This window comes from Urocitellus parryii, chromosome 11, assembly GCF_045843805.1.
Source record: "Urocitellus parryii isolate mUroPar1 chromosome 11, mUroPar1.hap1, whole genome shotgun sequence".
In the NCBI taxonomy this organism is placed as follows: Eukaryota; Metazoa; Chordata; class Mammalia; order Rodentia; family Sciuridae; genus Urocitellus; species Urocitellus parryii.
The window spans coordinates 22,921,516-22,948,995 of NC_135541.1; the positions used below are offsets into that span (position 1 = coordinate 22,921,516).

At 39.3% G+C, this 27,480-nt stretch overlaps 1 protein-coding gene across 6 annotated transcripts; it reads right to left on the reverse strand.

The window, feature by feature from the left end:
* Meaf6 (MYST/Esa1 associated factor 6) lies at nt 1–27,132 on the reverse strand. Of its 6 annotated transcripts, XR_003301218.2 has the most exons (9): nt 27,002–27,132; nt 25,896–26,011; nt 21,825–21,912; nt 21,625–21,670; nt 8,796–8,988; nt 4,965–4,994; nt 4,802–4,859; nt 4,148–4,181; nt 1–3,659 (listed from the first exon to the last, which is right to left on the reverse strand). XR_003301218.2 is itself a non-coding variant. In XM_026393452.2 (8 exons), the coding sequence occupies exons 1-8, from the start codon at nt 27,089–27,091 to the stop codon at nt 3,651–3,653; spliced, it is 606 nt and encodes a 201-aa protein (XP_026249237.1). In that variant the 5' UTR covers nt 27,092–27,132; the 3' UTR covers nt 1–3,650. The 6 variants fall into 6 exon arrangements, 3 of the variants coding, with proteins under 3 accessions (XP_026249237.1, XP_026249239.1, XP_026249238.1); XR_003301220.2 differs by lacking the exon at nt 4,965–4,994; XR_003301219.2 differs by lacking the exons at nt 4,802–4,859; nt 4,965–4,994 and adding an exon at nt 5,139–5,198.
* Between the last annotated feature and the right edge of the window lie 348 nt (nt 27,133–27,480).

Genomic DNA, 27,480 nt, shown 5'->3' on the forward strand with positions numbered 1-27,480 from the left:
TTCTTTTTTAAAAGAGAGAGGGGCTTCACATAAAGTTGCATCCCACTTTAAAAAAAATTTTTTTGGCATAAAATCTGTGATGATTATGCAATGAAAAACGGTATTTCAAAACAATACATGTAACCACTTGCAAGCAAGTGTAGGCTATTTAACACTCATTTCAATGCTCTTATTTACTGCATGGGTCAAGATGTCAAGCTCACTCTTCACAGGATATTTAGAGTACTTACAGTACCCAGAAACCAAGGGCTCAAGTATGGAGGCAGAAATACTGCTTCCTTCTCTTACAGAACAAAGGATCTTCTAAGCAAATAGTATGAACTCCTTTGTGGGGAAAATGTTTGACCCATGTCATGACTGATCAATTTCTTTCTGTGTTCCAAGGCCCCTAAGATATATGGCCTCTCCAGATCACCACAGCAGCTTGGAAGGCCTCTATAGGTTCCCACTGGCCTTGCCCATAGCCCTCCCCTAGGCCCCAAATGGATTTCCAGGCTTCTACTCTGTGGTTTACTCCTGCTCTCCATCTTCAACTTGTTCGGTATGATGGGTTTAAAACATTCTACATTTAAATAGAATGAACCATTTTCCCAGTCCTCAGAGGGGCCGAGTTCACCTGAGACTCCCAGGAACTCTGCGCTGGCACTGTGCTCCTAGTAGGAGACAAAAATGTTACAAGGGCCTTGACTTTTTATTCTAATGTCATATCTACTAAGAGGAGCAAAGGAAAACCTATTCCCAAGTTTAAGAGAAATGTAAAGTACAGAAAGTGTACCCAGATGGCAGAAACAAACATGTACGGCCCCCTCAGTCTTCCCATTCCCACTTTAGTCCCTCTGGAATAGGAAAAAAGAGAAGAAGGAAGGATATATTCCAGGACACAGCTTCCTCAATCAGCTCTAGTTCTTTAAACCAATTTGTTCAGTAACCTATAATGTGTAGCAAAGCACTACTCAAAACCCAACTGAGGGCTGGGAGCACTTGCCTAGCACATGTAAGGCACTGAGTTCAACCCCAGCGTCGCATAAAAATAAAGGGACTGTATCCTTATACAATTAAAAATATTTTTTAAAAAAACTGAGCCAGTGAGGGCAGGCCTGGGAGGAAGCATCTTCTCAGTGGTCCTCACAGAAGGCCCAGTTAAGAGGCTGCATCAGGGCTAAAGTGGGAGAACACAGCCACCCAGTGGATGGACTTGCTTTTTTCTTCAGTGCTGAACCTAGAGCCTTGCACATGCTACCAATGTTATCCATCCACTAACATTAATGTCTCTTCAGGTTGGCACATTCACTCACAAGCAATCTAACTAATAACCAAAGTTAAGTATTACAAGCACAATGGTGCACCCCTTGGTGCTTTTTTCTAAAATATCCCCATGTAGGGAAACTAAGTAATCTCTCAGACCAGTATCCCTGGCCAACTTACAGGAAAACTGAAAGGTCTGCTAATCAGCGGTTAAACTTTATATAGCTATAAAGCCAGTAGCCTGCCCATAATCATGATTTTTATATACACACAGGTGTAATCACATAGATACATTTTTATTTTTTATTGGTACTGGGGATTGAACCCAGGGGCACTTTAGCACTGAGCTATATCCCCAAGTCCTTTAATTTTTTAAAAATTTGAAATAGGGTTTCCCTAAGTTGTTCAGATCCTCCCTAAATTCCTGAGGCTAGCCTTGAACTTGTGATCCTCATGCCTTAGCCTCATGAGTTACTGGGATTATAGGTGTGTATCACCATACCTGGCATAGATATCTTTTAAACAATATCTTTAGAAGGGCTGGGAGTGTAGCTCAGCAGTAAAATGTGCTTGAGGCCCTGGTTCTACCCCAAGCATTGTAAAAATAAATAAAACAAAATAAATAACATACCTTTTAAACAACAATACTACTGCATCTCTAGCAAATGCCAAACTCTGAGTGTCAGAGATATTTTAAAGTCAGCCCAGCACTTTCCTTAGAGGTAAGGAAAGTGCAGGAAATCTCACTCTTCCCTCTTGGAAAAGGAGATGAACTGACAAAGAAGGACACAGAATACTTCAAGGTTTTTGTTTTAAAGGAACAATCTAAGAAACTATTTCCTTAAAACATTGCAACATTGGAGTTCTGCTGCCAAAGACATAGCCAAAGATGTCTAAATCATCACAGAGAAAAAAAAAAAAGTTTATTTGAGAACAAAAGTGAAAGCTTTTGCACACCTGACAAGGCAGCTTTGTTCTGATAACAGATGCCATCCATATTCAGCTCCACTGAGATCACAATGAACATATTTCTTCTTACAAAGAGATGGGCATACATAAAGGACTATGACTAAATAGAGTCACGGAAAGGCAAGGCCCAAATCTTAGAATGATTCACAGCATAGCACTTAATCAAAGTATTCAGTTTCCTAATGCAGTGGCTCTCCACATGGCTTCTTATCAGCATCACCAGGACCCTTTGAAAAGAAATCCTAGTAAGCAGGCTGTATGGACCCTAGGGTCTCTGGGAGCAGGGCCCAGACATCAGCATTTTTAGGGTTCCTAGGTGATTACAATCTGCTGCCAAAGTAGGCGACCACTGCACTGAATCAAGCACAATCATCAGCAAGTTCCTCTGCCTACTGACCCCTGCAAGGACAATGTCCCTGAGGCAGTGCTGGCTCTGCTGATGCTACCTTTCACTCCGTTCAAGAACTTACATTATCAGCTTCTGGTGGAATTTTGAGACTTTCCATTGCCTTGGTGATTTTTACAGCAATATTTAATCAGGTGATTACTAACAAAAAGATGGGAAAAAAGAAATTTCCAATAAGGCATGATATGAATAAATAAGTAAAAAAACAATCTCAGGTTTAAAAGTAAAGCATGAGAAGTCAAAGCCTGTGAAATTTTATTTATACAAAAGAATAAAAATATCTATTTTAAAAGAACTGATTTTAACTTGTGTTTTTCCGCTTTTCCTGTTCCTTGAACATGAAACTGCTTTCAACTCAAAGATTTAAGATAGGTAATTTTTGAATAAACACTCTTTACCTTCCTCCTGCAAGAAAACAAAGAGCCAAGTTTCCCATTTTACTATGGTAAGCCACATTATTTTCAGTTGGAATATTGGCAACTGCATGAAATAGATTACCAGATATGTTGGCAGGAAGGTATGAGCTGTACAAAGGCATTACAAAAAGTCCCCAAAGAAAATGAGATGGTAAAATAACAACAGAAAATAAAACACAACAAAGTAAGAGAATGCCAGATATTTACAGCCTACATCATTGTGACTTGTGTTCTACTTAGCATAAAAGAAAACCAGAGAATATTTCTCAACAGGGATCACAGATGTGGCTGGCAGCAGCCAGTTTGGGGAAAAATGTTCATTCTAAGAAGGGAGAAATGCACAGTTAACAACTTGCTGCGATTATAACCATGTCTTGGTCTTCCTGCAGCTCTGTTACTAAAAATGACACAAAGCAAATGATCCGATGTCTTACAGAAATGACTTGTTTGTCACAACATTTAGAACAAACTACTCAGAGTCACAGGCACTGGGTCTGGGAGAGCAGAGGTGGATGGCCACGCACTCAGGTGAGGGATGTTTATCTTTATCTGTATGAGGTCGGAGAAGGGAAGCAGAGCTCTACAGCCTGGAGGCTTCTGCACTAATGAGTCTTCTAATAGTCCTAAAGAGAAAGAAAGAAAAATCTCAACTTACTCAACAAAACACTCATTTCAATCTAGAGAAAAAAAAAATCTCACAAACAACTGTGCTAGGGGATTGTTCTATACTCCAAGATATCTCAAATGTAATGTAGAACATTTCACAACGGAAAATGGCCTGTCTTCTGAGTCTATAAGGAAAATCAACTGAAACATCAACTCTGCTCTTGCTAGACCTAAACTCACCAGCCCTCCCCAAAAAAAGGAGTTAGTATCAACAACTTGTTATTTAATCAGAGGGAATTTTTCTTCAGTAAAAATATGCGCAACTGCTCTTTCTCCAAAATAAAGCAAATATTATCTAAAAGTTGCAGTATATACAAATGGACATCCCAGACTTTAAAATTAGAGTGTGACCCAGATTAGAGACACTCAGACTCTGAAGATGATACATTTTCCTAATCATCTACAAAATTTCCAGCCTTTCTGAAGTAGTCTGGCTGATACTTACAGCTCGTGGTTTTTTGTTTAACTTCAGATCAATTCTGTGATAGGAAAGATAAAAGATATTTGCATTTTAATTTACAGAAAAAGGGTCCAACAATTAGCTATTGCATAGGGCATAAGCTATAACAAAGGCTATTTGGTTAAGTAAAATCCACATTCTTCATTAGACTATGTCATATTTAGTTGTTTACCCAGATATTAAGCAAGTATTAAAAAATATGAGCAGATACTTTTGCCATAAGGTAAACTTGGATAATTTAAAAAGAAATATACAGCAGTTGCAAAAGTCATTTAATCTTTTAAAAATATTCCAAAGTTACATGTTAAAGAGATTGGATTAAGAAGGCATGCTCTATGTTAATATGTTAGCTTTATAACTATATCACTGAAAATTACTGAGACATGTGGTGATTAAGAATAGAAGAGAGACTAGGAGTTTGTATTTCTGGACATGAAACACAAAAGAAATTACATGAATTTCAATTTTTAAATCTTTCCAAAGCAAAATATCAAAATCTTTTAACTATTAATCTCCTTATGAAGCAAAGCCAGAAAATCAATTTAAATATGAATTAAAGGTTATCTATTTAAAAAGAAATTAAAATGCATAAAAGTGAAGTTTACTTAATTTTGCTTAAGTTATTAAATAAAATGTTACCTCCATCACGTTTTTCTGTTTTTAAAAAAAACTTCCCAGCCTAACCTAATATACATACCTACAATTAAACAGATAAACTATGGGTTAGAAAGGTCTCAAAAAGGCATACTGGTGTCTACATACTAAAAAACACAGCACAAATACTAATTCAAATCAAACTTACTCAAAGTCATAATCAAACATGCCAGACGGGCTGAGGGGCAGCATTTGAAAGGAAGAAAGCAATAGAAATTAATACACTAATTGAATAAATTAGTCGATTAGCCACCCTAGCAAGATTTATAGAAACAAAACCAGCTTTAAGATCTTAAGCCATAAGTTTTAAACATGAAAGCACCAAAGATTCTGTGGTCAGAAGAATCCCTTCCCTCAACGGATTCCACAGCCAAAGAATAGACTATGAAAGAAAAAGTTATATCATTAGAAAACTACAGACACCTGGAGCCTTTTTATTAGCTGCCAGATTCAGAGTTAGAACTTTCAAAATATTTGTATCATAAAATATAATTAGGGCATTAGAAGAAACAGAGAAAGAAAGGTTTAGTCATATAATGAAAGGTGCTTATAAAACTCAGCATAATAGGCTTTCGATAAAGAAAGATGACAAAAACATTTTAAACTTTAAAAAAAGGAAAACATTTTGCAACTTGTACTCAAGTTTTATGTTCTAAATGTGTCCAGGAAACTGGTGCTCCATTGCTACAGCATTCATCCTAGAAGTCAGGGGTTGAATGAACATGCTGTAGGGTTGAGTCTTGTTCCAGAAACTGAAGAGTAAAACACTATTCGGCCCCATAAGATGGTGATGACAATTAATTGTTTATATCAAGGTGACATTTAACACCAAAGTCTGCAGAACCCCCCCCCCCTTTTCAGAACCCTTTTTAAAACAAAGGAAAGTTGGCATCCATAAGCACCCCAGCCTCAAGGATCTGGAAGGGAGCAGTAGAGAGGAGGCCATTCTGTGCCATCACTGCTATAACAGATGATGGTCCAGGCAGAGCCCCAAAGCAAACATCAACTTGGAGCACGACACCAGCTCCACAGCTGACTCCAGTGCCTTTCACACTGTAGAAAAGGGGCAAAACAATATGCAAAGAGCTTTCCTCCTAGACCATGTTTACAAGAGTGAAATTGGAAGTTTAACTGCCATATCCCTTATGCAATAGTTTCATTTATGACATTTGGGAAAGAATACAGTGTACAAACCAGGAATTAAAAAATATTTTACTTTCAGCCTGACTTTAATTTTGTTCATCACTAAAATAGACAATAAAAAAATAAGACAAGCCAGGTGCGGTGGTGCAAGCCTGTAAATCCCAGAGCCTCAGGAGCCAGAAGCAGGAGGATCGAGAGTTCAAAGCCAGTCTCAGCAATTTAGCGAGGTATTAAAGCAACTCAGTGAGACCCTGTCTCTAAATAAAATACAAAACAGAGCTGGGGATGTGGCTCAGTGGTTGAGTGCTCCTGAGTTCAATCCCCAGTACCCACCGCCAAAAAAAAAGACAATTAAAAAACAGGGTGCAGCTCATTGGTACAGTATGTTGCTTAACATGTTCAATCCCTAGCACTGGAAATAAATATATAAATAAGAGTGTACTTGGTTAATCTTGGTTAAACTTGGGCTTGCTATAGTAGTAAAACTCTAACAGCTGTGAGTTATTCTTTCAATTTTTTCTTTAAAGACACTAGGACTTAATTATTGTTCAGATAACATACAAATGTAAGCAAGCATTCATTTGATCATTTATGAATGTTGAAAAACTGATATATTTTCATATTCCAGAAGAGGGCAAATTCAAGTTATTTCCTTCTGCTAAAGTACCATCTTAATTCACCACTAGACAGTGCCTCGCATATAGTATACTCAAACATTTCTTAAAATAGTCTACTATCAGCACCTTGGAGGAAAAACAACTATGTACCGGGTGCTGACCTACCAATATGCCTAGAGGACCTACTCCATCTTCACCCTGATCGGTCAGCACCACTAAGCCATCAGCCAGGGGCAAGGGATTTGGGCCAGATACAATTCCTCACTAAAGTTGGCAGGAACCCAAGCATCTTAACTGGCCCCTAAGATGCTACTAAGGTGTCCTGAACCTGGTTTCGCAAGAAAGAAAGCAAATCAGGTCCCCCCCTTCATTCAGGCAGATAAGCCCTTAAGGAGAAAGGAAAGACAGGGAAAGCAATAAAAATTAGGACCCTGCTCTCTGTATTGGAGACATCATTGACGAAAGCAATAACTAACACAAAAATCTTTATAAATGCTAGTGTTTTTCTGGGAGGAATTAGTTCCTAGGCCAGCAGAGGAAAGAATAAGAAATATAGATCCTATGGAAATTTACTAGAAAACTTCAAGAAGAAAGTTAATTAAGTTTCATGCCTGTCCAATTCCCTTTTGTCAATCTTCAGTCACTAATGGTCGGGTCATTAATGAAAATGAAGTATTACCTGAAATAAATAGCTGTCTAGAGAGTAAACTTATCAGTAATGGAAAAAGTCACAGACTTTTTTTTCAAGAATATTGTCCCTACTCTAGACTCTGAAATAGGAAAAGAATTACTTTAAAATGACACTGGACCTTAGTACCACACATACACACACATTTAAAAAAAAAAAAAAAAACCCACTGGAGTAAATTAAATAAAAGCAACATAAAGCATAATATTTATTTATCTTGACAATTTAAAAAATTTTTCTTTAACGGGCTAGGGGAGTGTAATAGTGCTTGCCTAGCAAGCATGAGGTCCTGTGTTTGATCCCAACAACAAAAAATAATGAATTTTTTAAGAGTATAAGTATCTGCTGTTTAGAAGCCAGCACCAATACCATCATGGTGGTCAAATAATTCATAGCCCAAATAAAAAGCGAAAGCAAATTTTGCTATTTCCTACTACAGTTTTGAGGCTGGCATGGTGACTTCTGGTTTGCAGAAAAATGTTAAGCAGCAGTCCTTTGTCACTATTTGCAGGAAATACTATTTCACCATTACCATCAACAACAAAAAACATTCTTAAGTGAATTAAAGAATCAGCTAATGCCAAAGAGGTTCAAACCAGTGAGAATAAATTCTACATATCCCCATCCATATCCATAAAGCCAACAGTTTTAATACCGTGGGTACATGAAGGAATATCCTACAGGTTTCTAAAATAACACAATATCGAAGCCAATTGGAGGACAAAGAACCCCACCCAACCCTTGCATGCCCCTTTCACCTTTTCTGCATTCAGGCCTCCAAGGACAGTAGGACAAAGCCAGTCAATGCAAATCCAGTTTCCATGCCTCTCAGAAGGTATGAGGCCAGGACAAGATTCCTCACTGTAGAAACTATTTATTACCCTCTCTTAATGAAGCTGTGTAAATTCCAATTATCTGAGTTAACAGGCCCCAGCATTGTCATACAAACCCCAGAGAGAGTGAAAGCTAAAAATCCTCTCTGGAAGACACCTGACCTCTCTGTCCACTGATGTCAGGCCAAACTCATTATGTACTGCAAAAAACATGGTGGACAAATGTTCTCTAGGAAGGCACTGTCATATTTTATAGGCTTTATATTGTCTTCCAATATCTGAAGTTAGCATATTGCAGAGAAATACCAAAACAGAAAAACCATAAGCAATCAAAAAAACTTGTAATTAGAATAGAAAAAAGATGAGTCACATTGGTTCTCATAAGGCAGGAATCAGAATGAAAAGCCTCTAACTTTGCAGCTTTGCAAAACTTCCTAGCATCATGTTTCAAACTACATACATAGATGCCCTGGAGTCCATCTTGGCAAAATTGCCCACAGCTGGCCCTGACCTTTGACCCGAATCATTCAGGGTTACTCTGATACCCACCAAGTCCTCCCTAGAGAGAACACTAGCCCATTTCATTTGGCCCAAAGGAATTCTTGCCCATCCACAGTAGAAGGCTCTGAAACAATCCTATAGTATTTTACTCTAGGAAAGTACACGGAAGCTCTGGGAATGGGGTCCCTGTCACTGACCTGTGCCGGTTTTTATTCTTCCGTTTTTTATGGCTGCTGTGATGACTCCCTGAGGAAGTAGAAGAAGCAGCCTTCTGAGGTTTCACTCCCTGCACAGATCCATCCAGATCCTCAGGGTCCTCCTGGCTGGGCTCATTTTCCTGATTGTGGAAGTCTGGAGAAGTATCACTTTCTGTCCCACTTCCTGGCTCCCCTGGAAGAAATAAAACACAAATCCCCCCAAAACCTCAGACAACTGGTCCATTATCTGGAAAGAGTTTTTTGAGCATACATGCTAAATGACAGAGAAGATACAAAGTTACCAGAGTTCCTAAAAAACATGTAATCTGAAACAGTGTAACCAGGGGCAAGAGGTCTAAGGACAACTGGGAGTTTCGAACATACAACCAGGATAACCTCCCCGCATAAAGTTTATTTAAACATAGAATACAATAATAGGGTTAATAATTATACAAAAAGTGTGACTGAAAATATTAGATAGGTCTCCAGGAGACAAGGGATGATCTTGACAAAATTGCCCACAGCTGGCCCTGATTCTTTACCCAAATCATACAGAAAATCTTTCTATCAAGAAAAGTTGGCCCCTGCCCCGAAAAACATACCAAAAAGGGAGAAGAGTCCATTCCCTAAATTACCTCAAGAAGTCATAAGTTTTTATTTATTTATTTGTTTGTTTGTTTGTTTATTTATGGTGGTATTTGAGATCAAACCCAGGGCCTCCCACATGCTAGGCAAGTGCTCTAAAACTCAGCTACATTCCCAATCCAAGAATGTTTTGAAAAAGCAGTAACAGTACTCTTCACCTGACATACGAGCCCTATTTTAAAAGTTCACTTGTTATACTAATTAAACAGAACCAAGCTCAAGAACATTTTAAGTATGCATTTATTCTTAAGAGTATAATTAGCAAGGTGCAATGGCACATGCCTGTAATCCCATCAACTCAGGAAGCTGAGGCAAGAGGATCACAAATTTGAGGCCAGCCTCAGCAACTTAGTGAGATCCTTTCAGTCAATAAAAACAGCCTCAGCAACTTAGTGAGATCCTTTCAATAAATAAACAAACAAACAAACAAATAAAGATGGGGGTGTAGCTCTGTGATAGAGTGCCCATGAGTTCAATCCCCAGTATGGGGAGAAGGTGATTTTAGGGCTAAGGATGTTGCTAAATGGTAGCGCTCTTGCCTACTAGCACGTACAAGGCCTTGAGTTCCATCCTCAGCCCAAGGAAATTTTTTAAAAATAAATTAAATTAAACATATTTTGGAAAAAAAACACACTAGTTTCTTTCCCTTTTAATATATACTAGTTTCTCCTGAAAAAAATTTTTTCTTTCTTCCTTTTTTTTTAGTATCAGGGATTGAACCCAGGGCACTTAACCACTTAGCCCTATCCCCAGCCCTTTTTTATTTTTTTATATTTTATTTAGAGACAGGGTCTCTGAGTTGTTTAAGGCCTCACTAAGATGCTGAGACTGGATTTGAACTTGCAATCCTCCTACCTCACCTTCCCAAGCCACTGGGATTACCAGTGTATGCCAGCACGCCCAGAAGGAAGGTGTTTCTTTTTTCTTTTAAGAATGGGAAAAGACGGGGGCTGGGGATGTGGCTCAAGCGGTAGCGCGCTCGCCTGGCATGCCTGCGGCCCGGGTTCGATCCTCAGCACCACATACCAACAAAGATGTTGTGTCCGCCGAGAACTAAAAAATAAATATTAAAAATTCTAAAAAAAAAAAAAAAAAAAAAAAAGAATGGGAAAAGATGAAAAAAAAAAGAATGGGAAATGATTCTTTTTTTTAAATTTTTTTTTATTATTTATTTTTTTAGTTTTCAGTGGACACAACATCTTTATTTTATTTGTATGTGGTGCTGAGGATCCCCAGCCCCAGGAAGGTGTTTCTTGAAACTTAATGGATAAGGATGGGGGAAAGATTTTCACTTTACTCAACCATCAATGGACCATAAATAAATGCATTATCTCTTGCTAAAAACTGTCAAAAGGACCAGGCACAGTGATGCATACCCTATAATTCCAACTGCTCAGGAAGCTGAGGCAGGAGGACTGCAAGTTCAAGGCCAGCCTCAGCAACTTAGCAAGACCCTATTTCAATATAAAAAAGGACTGGGGATGTAGTTCAGAGGGAGAATATTCCTAAGTTCTATCCCCAGTATCCCCCCCTCAAAACAAATTTTTTTTGATTGTATGGAAAGCACATCAGAAGTAGAGGAAAAAAAATTCCCAAAATATCAGAAGAAACAGCCAGATCTCAGAAATCATGCACTATTTTGAACACATTTCATAAACGCAACAGAAGAGGGAGCTCTAGAGCTATGAAACCAGAAAAAGTATCCCACCCTTCTAAAATTCAAAACTGATTTCACACACAAAAAAATTATTGCAAAAGGCTAGGTATGTGGCACCTGTCTGTAATTCCAACTACTCAGAACATTGAGTCAGGAAGAGCCCAAGTTTGAGGCCAGCATCACCAACTTACTGAGACCCTTGCTCAAAATTAAAAATTAAAAGGCAGGGGGGGATTGGGATGTAGTTCAGAAGTGGAACAGACCTGGGTTCAATCCTCAGTACTGAGGAGAAAAAATTACCAAAAGAGGACTGGAGTGGTAGCTCATTGGTAAAGCACTTGCCTATCATTTGAGGCCCTGGGTTCAATCCCCAGCACCATGTAAATACCTAAATAAGTAAATATTACCAAAAGATTCTAAAAACTGACTACCGAAGCTACAGTAATCAATAGTGCGTGATAGTGGCAGAAGCATAAACACATATATCAAGGGAACAGAATTCAGAATCCAGATATAAAACTGTACCTTTAATGTCAATTAATTTTTGAAAAGAGCAATAAGGCAAGCAATTCAATGAAAAATTTTTCAATAAACAATGCTGGACAACCAAATATTTACATGCAAAAGAATGAAGCAGGACTCGGCACTCCGGCCCATGCCTGTAATTCTAGTAACTTGGGAGACTAGGACTGAAGGATCACAAATTGCAAGTTCAAGGCCAGACTTAGCAACTTAATAAGGCCCTAAGCAATTTAGCAAGACCCTGACTCAAAATAAAAAATAAAGAGAACTGGGGATATAGGTCTGTGGTAAAGTGGCCCTGGGTTCAATCCCCAGTACGAAAACAACAAAAAAAAAAAAAAAAGAAAGAAAAAAAAGATATAAAAAGTGAAATTTAAATTATCAAAGGAGCCTGGCACAGTGGAAAAGTTGGGCCCCCAGTTCCAGCTACTCAGAAGACTGAGGTAGGATAACTGGAGCCCACAAGTTTAAGACCAACCTGGGCAAAGTATTAAAAAATTAAATTAAAATAACTTAGCAAAGAATTTGAATAGATATTTCTCTAAAGATATATAAATGACCAATAAGTCATTCAGAAAGATGTGTTAGGCTAATACCAACCTGTTAATGTCAGTTACCTCACAAAGTTAGGATGGAAGTAGGAGTAACTTTTTTACATGACTAAATTACTTACCACAATAAGAAGGGGTTACTTTTGTAGTTTTAAAAAAATCTAATGAGGGCTGGGGGTACAGCTCAATTGGTAGAGTGCTTGTCTAGCATGCATAAGGCCCTGTGTTCAATCCTCAGCACCACATCAAAAAAAAAAAAAAACCAAACTAATGAAATATAAAACCTGAATTTAAGGAGAAGGATGGTCAAGACAGCCCTCCTTTCCCATAGACACACACACACACACAAAAAAAAAATCATTTCTGAAAATACAACTCTGTGAAAGCACTGGTTGATGAGAAGAAGGCTGACAGGGCATGAGGCCACAAAGCTTTGCATCAGAGACAGGATGGCAGAAGGGACACAGGACTGGGTAAGTAAGTGGGCTGGATACAGAAGAGAAAAGGAATAACTGAAATATAAGAGACAGGCAAGAAAGGCAAGTTAGACACAGCAAATTCTGTCCATGCTGCAATTGTATTAAAGACACTGACAGGAAAACCCAACTGTTTTCTCATTCGGGGCAAGCTGCTGTGGCGCTACTAAGTAAATGAATGTGTCACTCACATTCTATAAGTACACTTAGGAAATAGTTTCAATCCTACCAAAGTCCTATGATGGAGAATTCACTTGTGTCCTGTCTCTGAAAAGATAACACCTGAGGCAATAACAGACACCTCAAAGGACTCATATGGACATGAAATACCACAGTAGTCGGAGAAAAGCATATTGTTCAGAAGAAGTTTCACTGAGGGACTAGAATTTAAAAGGGACTTTGAGGTTGGGGATATAGCTTAGTTGTAACTGAGGGCCTGGATAAATATTTTAAAAAAAACAAAACACCTAGAATTTAAAAAATGAAAAGCAAAAAAAAAAAAAAAGTACAAAAAAAGCACAAGATAAGGTACATAGGTAAGAAAACACAAGGGACAAATGAATTAAATAGAGAGCCTGAGAAATGGAAGGTAAAATGGAAAGACAGGTTAATAAGTCATATTTGTCAGACTTGATCTAGGAAGACAGTATAAGGTGACAGAGAAATGACTTTTTGCTTAACCTTTTGAGCCTGTTCCCCCAACAGCAAAATAGGAATTCTTCCTCTCATGTGCAAACACTTGAATCTCTCTCATGGGCGAGGAACTAGCTGGACACAGTCCTTCGGCAACAGTCGCTGCTTCCATGGAGTTTGCAATCTACACCTATCCTCAGGAAGCAGCTCTAAGAATTAAAGAAGGTAATGCAAGTAAAGAACCTGCTCAGAGGGGCTGGGGTTGTGGCTCAGAGGTATCCCATGCAAGGCCCTGGGTTGGAATCTCAACTCCACATAAAAATAAATGAGTAAAATTAAGGTATTGTGTGAAACTACAATTAAAAAATAAACAAACAAAAGAAACTGCTCATAGTCTGGAACCTAGTAAGTGCTCAAATGTCGATACCTTTGAGATCTACAAACGTGCAAGTCAAACTCTAAATAGAGTGAAGACTATATGTAGTGAAACAACTGTGACAGAACAAGGGAAAGCTACCAGGAATTTCTGAATGACATAAAATGATCAATATTCAGCTCTTTGTACAGACCTGTATTGTAGGATTACTAGGCTGGTAGTGGTTTATAAGAGGGGTGGGAAGACTAAGTGCTATTAAAATACAAAGTAAGACCACAAAATAAGAAAAACATTTTTCTTTAGCTCATAGAAACACAAGAAGCATGCTCATAACAGGAGCAGGTCACAATACCTCCAAGTGCAGCAGAAAGTCAATCATTCCACTGAATGATGCTGTCACTGTGCAAGACATGAACATGTGTTTCTCACTGATATTAAAAATAAAAAAAGTGGGGCTGGGGTTGTGGCTCAAAGGTAGAGCACTCACCTAGCCCGTGTGAGGCCTTGGGTTCAATCCTCAGCACCACACAAAAATAAATACATAAATAAATAAAATAAATTGTTGTCCAACAACAATTGAAAAAATTCAAAACGTTTTTTTTAAAAAGCAACTTGTTCTTTGAGCAAAGATCAAATTTTGATTAATGAATCTACAAATGAGGGCTGGGGCTATAGTTCAGTGGCAGAGTGCTTGCCTAACATGTATGAGGCACTGGGTTCAATCCTTAGCACCACATAAAAAAATAAAATAAAGGCATTCTATCCGAAATAAATAAATAAATCTACAAATGAGAAAGTCTAGCTACTAAAAGAAAGGAATGGCTATTAAAGGTGTAACTTCTAATCAGCATGAAAAGGCCAGAGGAGAAGGAAAACTATACAGAATCATACTTACCTACTTGAATGATGTAAAAAAAATGCTGAAGAGAGATCTGGTTCAGAGAAGCTCAGTAAAACAAACAGTAGGGATTGTTGATCCTTCAAAGGAAACCAGATGCAAATCTGCCTATTTTCCTTTCTTCTGCTTTATTCTTTTTAGAATGCTTCATAAATTTGCAAAAAGTCCTCTATAGGGACGATGCAAATACACTTTCTTTCTAGCCTGGATACATACGAAACCAAAGATAGTAGAAAGCATTGCATTTTGGGGGATAGTACTAGGGATTTAATCCAAGGATGCTATACCACTGAGCTACATCCCCAGCCCTTTTTATTTATTTTTATTTTGAGACAGGATGTCATTTAAGTTGCTGAGGCTGGCCTCGAACTTGAGATTCTAATGTCTCATCCTCCCAAGTCACTGGGATTCCAGGCTTACACCACAACACCCGTCAAGTATTGCATTTTTTTTTTTTAATTATGTGGTGTTGAGGATCGAACCCAGGGCCTCCTTGCACTAAGCAAGCGCTCTACCACTAAGCTACAACCCCAGGCCCTCAAGTATTGCATTTTTAAAATTATTTTATTTATTTGTCTTTATGTGGTGCTAAGGATGGAACCTAGTGCCTCACACATGGCAGGCAAGCACTCTGCCACCGAGCTACAGCCCCAGCCCAAGTATCGCATTTTTGAGGAAGTTTTTCAAAATGGTTTAAAATAAAATTCTCAAAGTGCAAAACTCCAAAATCAGGACATCTAAGAACATGTAAGGCAAGGGGCTGGGGTTTGGGTTCAGTGGTAGAGTGCTCGCCTAGCATGGGTGAGGCCCTGAGTTCGATCCTCAGCACCACATATAAATAAATAAAATAAAAGTATTGTGTCCACTTACAACTAAAAAAATATATATTTTAAAAAAAGAATATGCAAGGCAAAATTCTAAAAGAATGTTTATTTCATTCCTATCAAAAATCAAAGGCATTAAAAACACAAAACTCATCTCACCAGACTTGTTTCTCAGAAATTCTGAAGCACTGGAGGGATTCTACATAAAACAAAAGAAGTAAAATGGGCCTGGTGGTGCATACCTATAATTCCAGTGGCTCCGGAGGCTGAGACAGGAGGATTGCAAGTTTAAGGCCAGCCTCAGCAACTTAGTGAGGCCCTAGCAACTTAGTGAGATCCTGTCTCAAAAATAAAAAACTAGGGGCTGGGGATGTGGCTCAAGCGGTAGCGCGCTCGCCTGGCATGCGTGCGGCCCGGGTTCGATCCTCCAGCACCACATACAAACAAAGATGTTGTGTCCGCCAATAAATAATAAATAAACTAATAAATAAATATTTAAAAAAACAAAAAAATAAAAAAATAAAAAAGGACTAGAGATGTGGCTCAGTGGTAAAGCACCCCTGGTTCAATCTCTGGTACAAAAAAAAAAAAAAAAAAAAGGCGGGGGGGGGGGGGTAAAAGAGAAAGTAGACAATTCCTCTCATGGAATTAAAGCTTGGTTTGAATCATCTGGATCTTCCAGGGACCCTGAAGCACTAAACCTGGCTTAAAGAGGCCCAAGCACCAACCAGAAGCAAACACAAGTCTTCTCTGGAAGACAGTACCTTTCCTAGCCCTCAAATTTTTTCACTAATGTAGTCCACATTCCTGGGTCCCACTTCTGAGGAATCAACCAAATGCAGACAGAAAATATTCAGAACAGCCAGGCATGGTGGTGCATGCCTGAATTCCCGGCAGCTTGGGAGCCTGAAGCAGAAGGATCACAAGCCAGCCTCAACAATTTAGTAAAAGCCTAAGCAATTCAGTAGACCCTGTCTCTAAATAAAATACAAAAAAAAAAAAAAAAGACTGGTTAAGTGGCTCAGTGGTTAAATGCCCCTGGGTTCAATCCTCAGCATGCCCCCACAAAAAGAAAATATTCAGAAAAAACCTGCATCTGTATTAAACACACAAAGACCTATTTTCCTTGTCATTATTCCTTAAACAATACAATACAAAAACAATTTTTGCAACACTTATATTGCATTAGGTATCATAAGTAATCTAGAGACAATTTAAAATATATAAGAAACCAGGCTATATATATGATATTCCAGCTATTCAGGAGGCTAAGACAGGAGGATCACAAATTTAAGGCCAGCCTCAGCAACTAAGTAAGACGTTGTCTAAAAAAAAAAAAAATTAGGGATGGGGTTGTAGTTCAGTTGGTAGAGTGCTTGGCTAGCACATGTGAGGCACTGGATTCGAACCTCAGCACCACATACGGGTATTGTGTCCATCTATTATTAAAAAAAAAAAATGTTAAAAAAAAATTAAAAGGGCTGGATATAGAGCTCAGCAGTAGAACACCCCTGGGGTTGAATTCCCAGTTCTGTAAAATATAAAAATAAAAAAACAAAGTATATAAGAAAGGAACTAGATTCAATTCCCAATACCACAAAATAATAAATAAAGCATTCAGAAGGATATGTGGAAGTTATATATAAATACCCTATCATTTAAAATAAGGAACTTGAATATCCATGGATATTAGTATACTAAGTCTGTCTTGGAATGGGATTCTGACATATACCAAAAAACACAGTATTTTTAACTAAAATGAGCAGACACAAAGATTACCTAGTACACAAGGAAAGTAGACTTCACAAACAATAACCAACAGAAACAACAGATATCAGAAAGAAGCTCCTGTTTTTTTGGAGGAGTTTTGCTAAATTGCCCAGACTGGCCTCAATCTCTGAATCCTAAACCTTCCAAATGGCTAGGATTATAGGTGTACACCACTAGGCCCAGATACAAACAGATTCATAAAGACTTCAGAGATTTAAATTAAAAGAATACAAAGTGACAATGCTTAATATACTTAAAGAGGTTGTCATCCTAAATAACAAACAGAAAAAGATTCTCCAAAGATTAATAAATTTATTCAGGACAAAAGAACCTGCAATGGGAAGATGTATGACATGGATGTGTCATATGAGTATACTCAAAGAGATCTAGAAAGAGCTAGAAATGCAGCTCAGTGGTTATGTGCTGGCCCAGCATGCTTGAGGACCTGAGTTTAATTCCTAGAACTGTCAAAATTAATTAATTAATTAATTAAATTTAATGCCTAGGTTGACCGGAAAGAGGATATGGCAAGGGGGAAATTTTAAAGGCAAAATGAGGAGGGTTCTGGATCAACTATTCTTGGATACAAGGATCAATAGCAAGGGTGGCTTCAGTCTAAGGTTGGACAGATAGTTCCTGGACAGATGTCCTTGCAGAAGTATTTTCTGTGTAAGGTTGTGGTGGCCATCCTGCAAGGTTGTGGTTCTCGAAGTCTTTTGTGATAGTTTTTGTTTTCAAACATATGTACATGAGATCCCCTCGTTCATAACCTCTTGGCTTTATTTTTCTGTTGTTGACAGGGCTTGATACAAGTGACTCCACTGTGATTCTGACAATTTTCACAGAGTAAAGACAAGTTTAAAAATAACTGTAGAAAGAGTTGGAGATACAGCTTAGTTGGTAGAATGCTTGCCTTACATGCACTGGGTTCAATCCCTAGCACCAAAAATAAAATAGCTGTAGAGAAAGGTATGAAAAAGTTAAATATGTTTTTTTTTTAAATAAGTAGAACTTATGGAAATTAAAATTGCAAAAACAAAGGACTTAAAATCAAGGGAAGGTTTAACAACAGATCAAACAGTTAAAGGGAACTAGTGAACTGGTAGATAAGTCAGGGAAAGAAGCACTCATGAGAGAGCAGAGGCAAAAATGAAAGAAGAGATAGTAAAAAAATAATAAATAAAGGCTAAAATGAGAAGGTTTAAATACATTTAATCAGGTATCAGGAGGAAAGTAAAGAAGGCTTGGGGCAAATACAATCTCTGAAGAAGTAACAGATGAAATTTTCAAGAAATGATAAAAAATACCAAACCACTGTTTCAAGAAGTCTAATGAAATACTATTAGCCATTAAAAAGAATGAAATTTTGTAATTTGTGGCAACATAGATGAGCCTAGAGGATGTTATACTAAGTGAAATAAGCCAGGCACAGAGGAAAATCAAATCAGGCATGACCTCATTCATTTGGGTATCACAAAAGTTGATCTCATAGAACTGGAAAACAGAAAGTTGGTTACCAGAATAGGGTGGGGAGCGGGGCTGAGGAGAGGCTGGACAACATGTACAAAGCTACGGACAGTAGGAATAAGTTCTCATATTTTCCTGCACAGTAGAGCAACTATGGTTCACTAATAATATTAGGTATTCATATTAATGTACTATACAATGTATTATTCAAAATAGCCAGAAAAAAAGGATTTTGATATTGCTTAAGGTGATGGATATGCTAATTACTCAAGTTTGATTGTTACCCATTGTAAACATAATGAAATATCACACATATTATGAAATGTGCCCAATAAATGTGTAATTACTATGGACCAATTAAAAAAATAAAAGAAACCCATCCAGATAAATAAGAAATTTACATTTAAACACACAGTAGTTAACTGCAGAAAATCTAGATAAAAATAAAAATTTAAAAACTAGCAGTGGGAAGTGGTAATGGTGAAAATGGTGAAATAAAATGCCATAGAATAAAAATAAAGGGCCAGGAGCAGTGGCTCACACCTAGTTGGGAGGCTGAGGGAGGAGGATAAGAAGCTTGACACCAGCCTGGACAACTTGGAAAGACCTTCTCTCAAAAATAAAAAACATAGAAAGGGCTAGGGATATTGCTCAGTTTGCACCCCTGGGTTCAATCCCCAATATGGGGATAAAGAGGGTTATGTAAAAGGGCTCTGACCATTTGAATTAATGAACTCCATTATTCATTTACTTCAGTATACCTGCCTTCCTCCAAAAGGAACTCAAGGCAGCTTACTAAGAATCATATAATGCTATCCAACAGAATAAATATAAAATAAGAATAAATGAATAAGTAAAGCAATGATAAATAGAAGAGGAAAGTAAGCTGGATACAGCACTGAGATTCATTCCCAAAATGCATGTTACAAATTCCTACTTGCTTGCTTGGGCTAGGGGGTAGACCACAAATGTGGCTTTATGAATTTTAGTGACCACACAAATGGAAACAATCAAACAAGATTTAAAGGGCTGAGGATGTGGTTCACTGGCAGAGTGCTTGCCTAGCACATATCAAGCCCTGGGTTCAATCCTAGCACCACAAAAATTAAAATAAAAGAGATTTTTCAGTTAAAAAAGAAAAAACAAGTATTTAGGGAAAACTATTCCTTTTTTTTTTTTTTTTTTTAGTACCAGGGATTGAACCCAGGGAATCACATCCCCAGCCCTTTTTTTATATTTTATTTAGAGACAGGATGTATTTAGAGACAGGATCTCGCTGAGTTGCTGAGGATGGCTTTGAATTTGCAATTCTCCTGCCTCAGCCTCCCAAGCTGTTGGGATTACAAGTGTGCACCACTGTGCCCGGCCAGGGAGAACTATTCCTACAGGAGTCAGTTTTGATAATAAACAACATCTGGAATGTCCTTGTAACAACACAATGACATTTTAAGGGACCAAAGTATATAATTTTGCAAAAAATAACTTTTTGGGAAAAAACAAAGAAAAGCAGTTATGATGCAACCCAGGCAGGTGGCTCCATCCAGAACAAAGATTTTAGGGGAATGAATGGCCTGCGTACACTTTAGAAAATCTTTCATACGTAAGTTTTTGTTTCAGTCAAGTTTCTGAAAGGAGTGACTTAATTTAAGAGTCTTTTCCTGAGAAGGGCCTGGGCATAGATATCCTAAAATAAGTACAGAGCCACATACTGAATTATCACATAAGCAGGGGAAGAATTACAGGCTCCTGTGAAAACTGAGAAGTCCAACATCACTCCATCTCAACTCAGAAGAGAGGTCCAGCATATTCTTTAACTAGTCTTGGTTCCTCTACACTTGAGAGGTTGGTATTAATTGAAAAAATTAAATAATAAGACTCAGCTGAGAGTCATAGTAAAGGAAAAATCAAAAAGACTTGGTACAATTGATAAGGATGGCAGAAAGGAGTAAAAGAGTTCTGAATGAGGGAGAACAGTAGTATCATAACAAAAAAATTAGGCAGACAATAGAAGAAAACAGAACAGTTCTGTTTTAGATGAAATGTTTGAGTTTAAATATCCAAATGGAAATGTCTAAAGAAAAGGCAGGATTAAAGTTCAGGAAAGGTGTATGAGATAAGACAAGAGAAACTGAAGTCACTGAGTAGTTATAATTCCCAAATACCAAAATTCCTTTTCCACAAAACACTGCCCCAAGGAAAACTAGAGAACTAGATCCTACAACAAGATATATCATCTGAAAGAAGTACACAGGTGCAATACAAAAAACAGGTTATATTTCAAAGTGATCCCATGCACAGAGAGGATACCCAATTCAGCTACAGAGAGCCTGATTCAGCAAGTAAAATGTACAGATCTATCTCTCATCACTAGAAATTAGAACAAAATTAGACCATCTGGCTTACATACAGAAAATAGTGGAATTTTTAAATAAAATAAATGGTACATATTCCCCATTTTATATTTAAGAACATAGGTACTACTTAGAATTTATTTAAAATTATTGAGTTCTAAGATTTCATTATATGTTTGCAACTTTCCATAAAAGTTTTTTTAATTAAAATAAAATTCCTTGGCTGGGGTTGTAGCTCAGCGGTAGAGTGCTTGCCTAGCACGTGCAAGGCCCTGGGTTCATTTCTCAGCACCACATAAAAATAAATAAGTAAGATAAAGGTATTGTGTCCAACTACAACTAAAAAATAAATATTAAAAAATATATATAAAATCAATTTTTTTAAAATCTCTAAGAATTTAAAAGACTTATCAGGAGCAAAGACATAGCTTTGTGTCTCTGAGCAATAAAGCCAATCTTCATGTGACAGAAGAGGCAAGAAGGGCATAGTTTCTTCCTCCAAAGAAAGGCATGATAAAAGATGCCCAAAAGGCTTCCCAACTTCTAGATAGAAAAGGCAGAGCATTAAGTGATGCAGATACACAGTGGATACAAGTTAAATTTAGGGATTGTGGCAGCTTAAAAATAAACCGACAAGGAAAGTGAAAACATAAACTTACTCTTTTCAATGAGCTGGTCCTGAACTCCTGCCAATGCACTTACTGCCTAAAAGAAAAGCCACCAGTTACTAGAAAAGTGACCACAGACCTCAGGAGAGCATTTCCATATAGAGAGGAAGGGAAAGAGAAAACTCACCTTCCTTAACTACATACCATAGAAAACACACACCGCCCTCCAAGCCACCACCACTACCACTTACAGCTGCCGACGTAACTGAGGATTTACTGAAGAGCCGCTCAGCTTCCTTAAACTTCCGGTTTCTTCTATCATTTTTGCTATTGGAGTTTCTAAAAGCACACAAAAGAAATTCATTATAAACATCAAATTAAGTCCATGGCTCAAGTTGGGGATGTCCAGGGCAAATATAAAAAGACTTTTTTTGGGGCTGGAGATGTGGCTCAGCGGTAGCGCGCTCGCCTGGCATGCGTGCGGCCCGGGTTCGATCCTCAGCACCACATACCAACAAAGATGTTGTGTCCGCCGAGAACTAAAAAATAAATATTAAAAAATTCTCTCTCTCTCTCTCCTCTCTCACTCTCTCTAAAAAAAAATAAAAAATAAAAATAAAAAAAAAATAAAAAGACTTTTTTTTTTTTTTTAATCAAGTTCCTTACAGGAATGCCTCCAATCCTTCTGGATTGGCCCAAACAATTATTATGTTGAATGCCTAAGTAGATAGCAATGTTTCCCAATGTATGGCATATGCCCCACTATGGGAAGAGAGATTATTTTAGTTGCTTCACAAATATTTTCATTTTATCTATCTATCTATCTATCTATCTATCTATCTATCTATCTATCTATCTATCTTTTAAGGGGCTCAGAGGCCTGGAGCACATTTAAGGCATGTCTTGCCTATCATCAAAATATAGTGTACTAATGCCCAACCAATATGTGGTTGGTGGGCACCAGGTGCCCGCCCAGCCCAAACCCTTCTCCCCATTTTACTTTATTAAGAATTTATTTGAATGTTGGCTTTTTTTTTTTTAATTTTTTAATATTTATTTTTTTAGTTATCGGCAGACACAACATCTTTGTTTGTATGTGGTGCTGAGGATCGAACCCGGGCCGCATGCATGCCAGGCGAGCGCGCCACATCCCCAGCCCCTTATTTGAATGTTTATTAGTAAAAATAACTAGCACAGCCAGGCACTGTGGTACATGCCTGTAATCCCAGCAATTTGGGAGGCTGAGTCAGGAGGATTGCAAGTCTGAGACCAACCTCTGCAACTTAACAATGCCCTGTCTCAAAAAAAAAACATTCCAAAAAAAGGGCGGGGGGAGTGGGGTGCTGGGGATGTGGCTCAGTGGTTAAACAACCCTGGGTTCAATAACCAGCACCAAAAAAAAAAAAAAAAAGGAAAGAAAGAAAAACACCTCAGCACAGACCCAGGCATGGTGGCACAAATCTGTAATCTCAGCGACTCAGGAGGCTGAGGCAGGATTGTAAATTCAAAGTCGGCCTGGGCAACTTAGTAAGACCCTGTCTCAAAACAAAAAATCAAAAGAGCTGGGGATCTAACTCAAAGGCAGAATATTCCTGGGCTCAATCACCAGTAATGCTATTAAAAAAGAAAAAGAACACAATCCAGCACACGCTAGTGATATGCAGTATCTTTGTTAAATAAACTTAATTTTCTAATTTATAAGAACAGTTTCCTTAGAGAAATGGCTAGGGCAAGAAAAGGACATGGTCAGTCTAGGACCTCTTTTGGGCCAGAAAGTACAAGTGCTCAGAGACTAACAGAGTTATGTCAAAAGGGCAAAGAAACATTTCAAGAAGGCTCTACAGTTGGGACAAAGAAAACATCAAAAAGGATAACAAAGAGTATGTTTACATTATGAAAAAGCAATGAGCGGTATACTTAAGACTTGTGTACTTATTTGTATATATTTCACTGAAAATAAGCCTCTATAAAAAAGAGAGAAAAGTGACAATACTAGATTTCAACACTGATTCACTTTGGCTTTTTTTGTGGTTTGTTTTGCAGTACTGGGGATGTAACCCAGGGGTGTTCTACCACTGAGCTACATTCCAGACCTTTTTATTTTTTATTTTGAGACAGGGTCTCTTGAATTTGCTCAGGCTCTCAAACTTGTGATCCTCTTGCCTCAACAAGATGTGTACCACATATGGCCAATTTGTTTCAATTTATGACTCTATTAATCAAAAAAGAGAGAGGAGAAAGAGCCGGGCTGGTGATGTATGCCTGTAATCCCAGCAGCTTGGGAGGCTGAGACAGGAGGATGGCTAATTCAAAGTTAGCCCCGGCAACCACACAGCACTAAGCACCTTAGTGAGACCCTGTCTCTAAATAAAATACAAAACAGGGCTGGAGTTGTGGCTCAGGGGTCAAGTGCCCCTGATTTCAATCCCTAGGACCAAGGGGGAAAAAAGAGAGAGAGAGAACAAAAGGAACAGAATAAAAAAAATTAAGACTTTTCTTTCAGAATACCAACAATAAATGTAAAGGAGAGCTGGGGTTGTAGCTCAGTAGAAGAGCACTTGCTTAGCATGTGTGAGGCACTGGGTTCGATTCTCAGCACCATTTTAAATAAATAACATAAAGGTCCATTGACAACTAAAAAATATATTTTGAAACAAAAAATGTAAAGGAAATAATAAAATTAGAAAATCATTATTTTACAACTTCCAGTATAAAAACCAATGTTGGTAAAATCAGTAATATATAGTAAAACTACTGAATAAAAACTTGGGGGAAGCAATATATTCATAATATCTTAAAGAGTAACCTTCTAATCACAATGGGAGGTGAACTTTTACAGCAGAGATATTATATGCCCAATCTCAGAAGCACCAATAATTAGACAATCTGGCAGTATGTGCCTCCGGATCATAGACATATAATAAAAGGCACACAAATCACACTGTTTTTGCCAAAAATCTTTAAAGGATTGCTCATGAGGTCACAATAAGAAAAGTGTGAACTAGAACATTCTATGGGACAATGTCATGACTACCACTACAAATCGAGTGAGAGCACCAGAAGCAGTGGTGCTCAACTATAATCCCAGCAACTTGGGAGGGGGCAAGAGGATCACAAGTTCAAGGCCAGCCTCAGCAACTTAGTAAGACCTGTCTCAAAACAAAAAATAAAAAGGCCTAGGGATGTGGCTTAGCAGTAAAGCACTGCTGAAAAAAAAAAAAAAAAAAAAAACAGAGAGGGACTCCTAAATATTAAGACTACAGAGACTTAATACTGAAATACTGACTGGATGCTGGATTAAAGCAAAGCTTTTTCAGGACAACTGAGGAAATCTGAAGAAAGACTATAACAGATGATACTACTAACATTACACATAATGTTAATAATACATTAGCATTGTTAATATTCTAAGTATGATCATTGTGTAGCCATACAATGGTAGAAGAAATGTTCTTGTTCTCTGGAGGTAACCGTTGACATAATTAGGTGCAAAGTCTCATGATATCTGGAATAGCATGAGGGAGAGCTTCGTGGTGATTGAATAGCTCTGTACCTTGACTATGGTTATATGAATCTACACGTGATAATATGCCATAGAACTATACACATTGTACCCATGTTGATTCCTGGTTTTAATAATATACTACAGTTACATGAAATGCAACCACTGGGGAAAACTGAGTGAAGGGGTACATGAGACCTCTGTATACCATTTTTTGCAACTTCCCATGAATCTATAATTATTTCAAATAATAAAATATTATTCAAATTAAAAAAAAATCTTAAGTATATGCAGGCGTTTATATCACAGAAGGAGAAGAGAACACATAACAGCACAAATGTGGCAACATGTTAACAATTTGTGAGTATAGGTGAAGGATAAAAAATGTTCATGTACCATATTCTTTCAATTTTTCTAGGTTTGAAAATTTTCCAAAACTTTAGAAATTTTTTACAGAATATTATTAAGTAAATAGTGGTAAAACTGGCATACAGGTATGGCAGACTGAGGGTGGAAATGTGGAAAATACCAATAGAGTGCTGTTGTATAAGGTACTGGCATATGCTGTATTTCATTTAAACCTCACACAACTCTGCTGATAGGGCCAACTTCCCCATTTACAGATGTGGGCTCTGTCCAAGGTTACTCAGTGAGGTGGTGGCAGTGACAGAAGTGAGCCAGAAGCCAAGTTCAAACCCAGACCTCTTTTCATACCATCATTTTTACTACTGCCTCTCTGCAAAGTTGCTACCAAGAACACTGTCCTCCAAACAAATATTACTAGGGCACAACAGGAACATTACTGGCTTCTGACACTCACTTTTGGTTGGTCAAATACCGATCCCAGCCACGAATAATATTGCCATACATCTGAGTGTCTTCCAGGTAGCTTCCTTCAAAAGCATAGATCTGTCTCTCCAAGTTTGCCAGTGTTTCCTAGAGATGGAAAAACAAGGTCATGAAAAGTCTTTTTAATGTGTCTATTAAAGATAATATGAAATCCTGATATCAGCCTTGTAAAGCCAAGCTCGCCCACACGGACACATTTTTGTGGAGAGAGGGATGATATGGGGAGTGCCAGGTAGTCAAAGCCAAAGACAGTCCAGACCTCTTGGGGATGATGAACCCTTTGGTGAACAGAATGGAATATATAGAGCCTGTCCTCAGAAAAACGCACACACAGGCAAAATTCTGCATATACTCCAAAGGGAAACCTGAGTGTCAAGAACAGGTCTGAGACGGAACGTGGGCAGTCTCCACTCCCACTCACTAAAGGTGTCGCTACCAGGAGAGCCAAGGGTGAGCAGCTTTTCAGCATCCACGGGCTCCCCTCTGCGAGGGCTGCAGTTGCTATGGAAACCTGGAAGGGCAGCTTCAGGTGAGATGAGCCTCCCGGTTGCGCAAGCCAAAGCGCTGGGGGCAGGGGGGACCCAGCCGCAGGGTGCGTGAGACCCTGGGTGCACGTCACAATCCGAATTCCCTAGCCCAGGTCCTCTCCCTTTGCCTGTCACCTTCCAGATGTTCCCAAACACACCACATCCCTGTCCATCAAAATCCCCAGCCACCGCCTCCCAGCACCGAAATGGACATGCTTTCCCCACCCTCGGCGGCCAGACCGGGCGCCGGGAGACCCTCCCACCGCCGCCTCCCTCCCACCCCGAAGCCCACCGAGGCGACGCCCGCGCCCGCGGCTGCGGCCGCCCTCACGCTCGGCCAGCTGGCGCCCTCACGGCAGCCCGCCCGGCCTCCGCCCCGCGCCTCCCGATCCCCGCGGGCTCCGCAGCCCGGGCAGCAGAGCTGCCGGAGGGCCGCGCAGCGCGCTCCGGGCCCCAGCCCGCCGCGCTCGCCCTGGCGTAACCAACGGCCTGCGCGGCGGGCGGCGGCGGGCGCGGGGCCCAGGCCGGTGTCCCGGCCCCAGCCGCTCACCGCCAGCTCCTGCTTCCGCTTCACGAGCTCTGCCAGCTCCCGCCGGGTGTCCGGGATCTGCGGTGGCGCCGCCTTGTTGTGCATCGCCATGTTGGGCTGAGGCGGCGGCGGCGGCGGCGGCGCGAGGCTGGGGGCGGTCTCTGCGCGCCGCCGCCGCCCGCCAGGGGGCGCCCGCCGCACTGCGCCTGCGCGCGCGGCTTCCGGCGTCGCGGGGCGCCCGCGTGCTCCTAGCCCAGCTCGCCGCGTGGGGCCAATGGGGCTTCTGTGGCCGGGGTCTGCGGACGCCACACCTGTACCGTGCCAAAGCCGAAAAGCTCCTTAAGCCTCCCAAGAATCCTGTGTGCCCCGCCTCGGTGAATGCCTTTCTCTGTTCTCGGAATTGCCCGTCAGAACTTGGGTACCATCCTCAATCCACCCTTTAGATCCATCCAAAACCGAGTCCCGTGGACTGCACCCCAGATGACCTCGCAACCCGTTCA

What these genes read in the sequence shown, in the direction of transcription:
- Meaf6 (XM_026393452.2), bottom strand. Translation starts at nt 27,091, where the DNA reads ATGGCGATGCACAACAAGGCGGCGCCACCGCAGATCCCGGACACCCGG. An exon ending in CGGTATTTGACCAACCAAAA is followed by an intron (nt 21,913 to 25,895) that starts GTGAGTGTCAGA and finishes GTGTGCTTTTAG; the next exon opens with AAACTCCAATAGCAAAAATG. An exon ending in AAGAATAAAAACCGGCACAG is followed by an intron (nt 4,995 to 8,795) that starts GTCAGTGACAGG and finishes GCTGCCCCTCAG; the next exon opens with CCCGTCTGGCATGTTTGATT.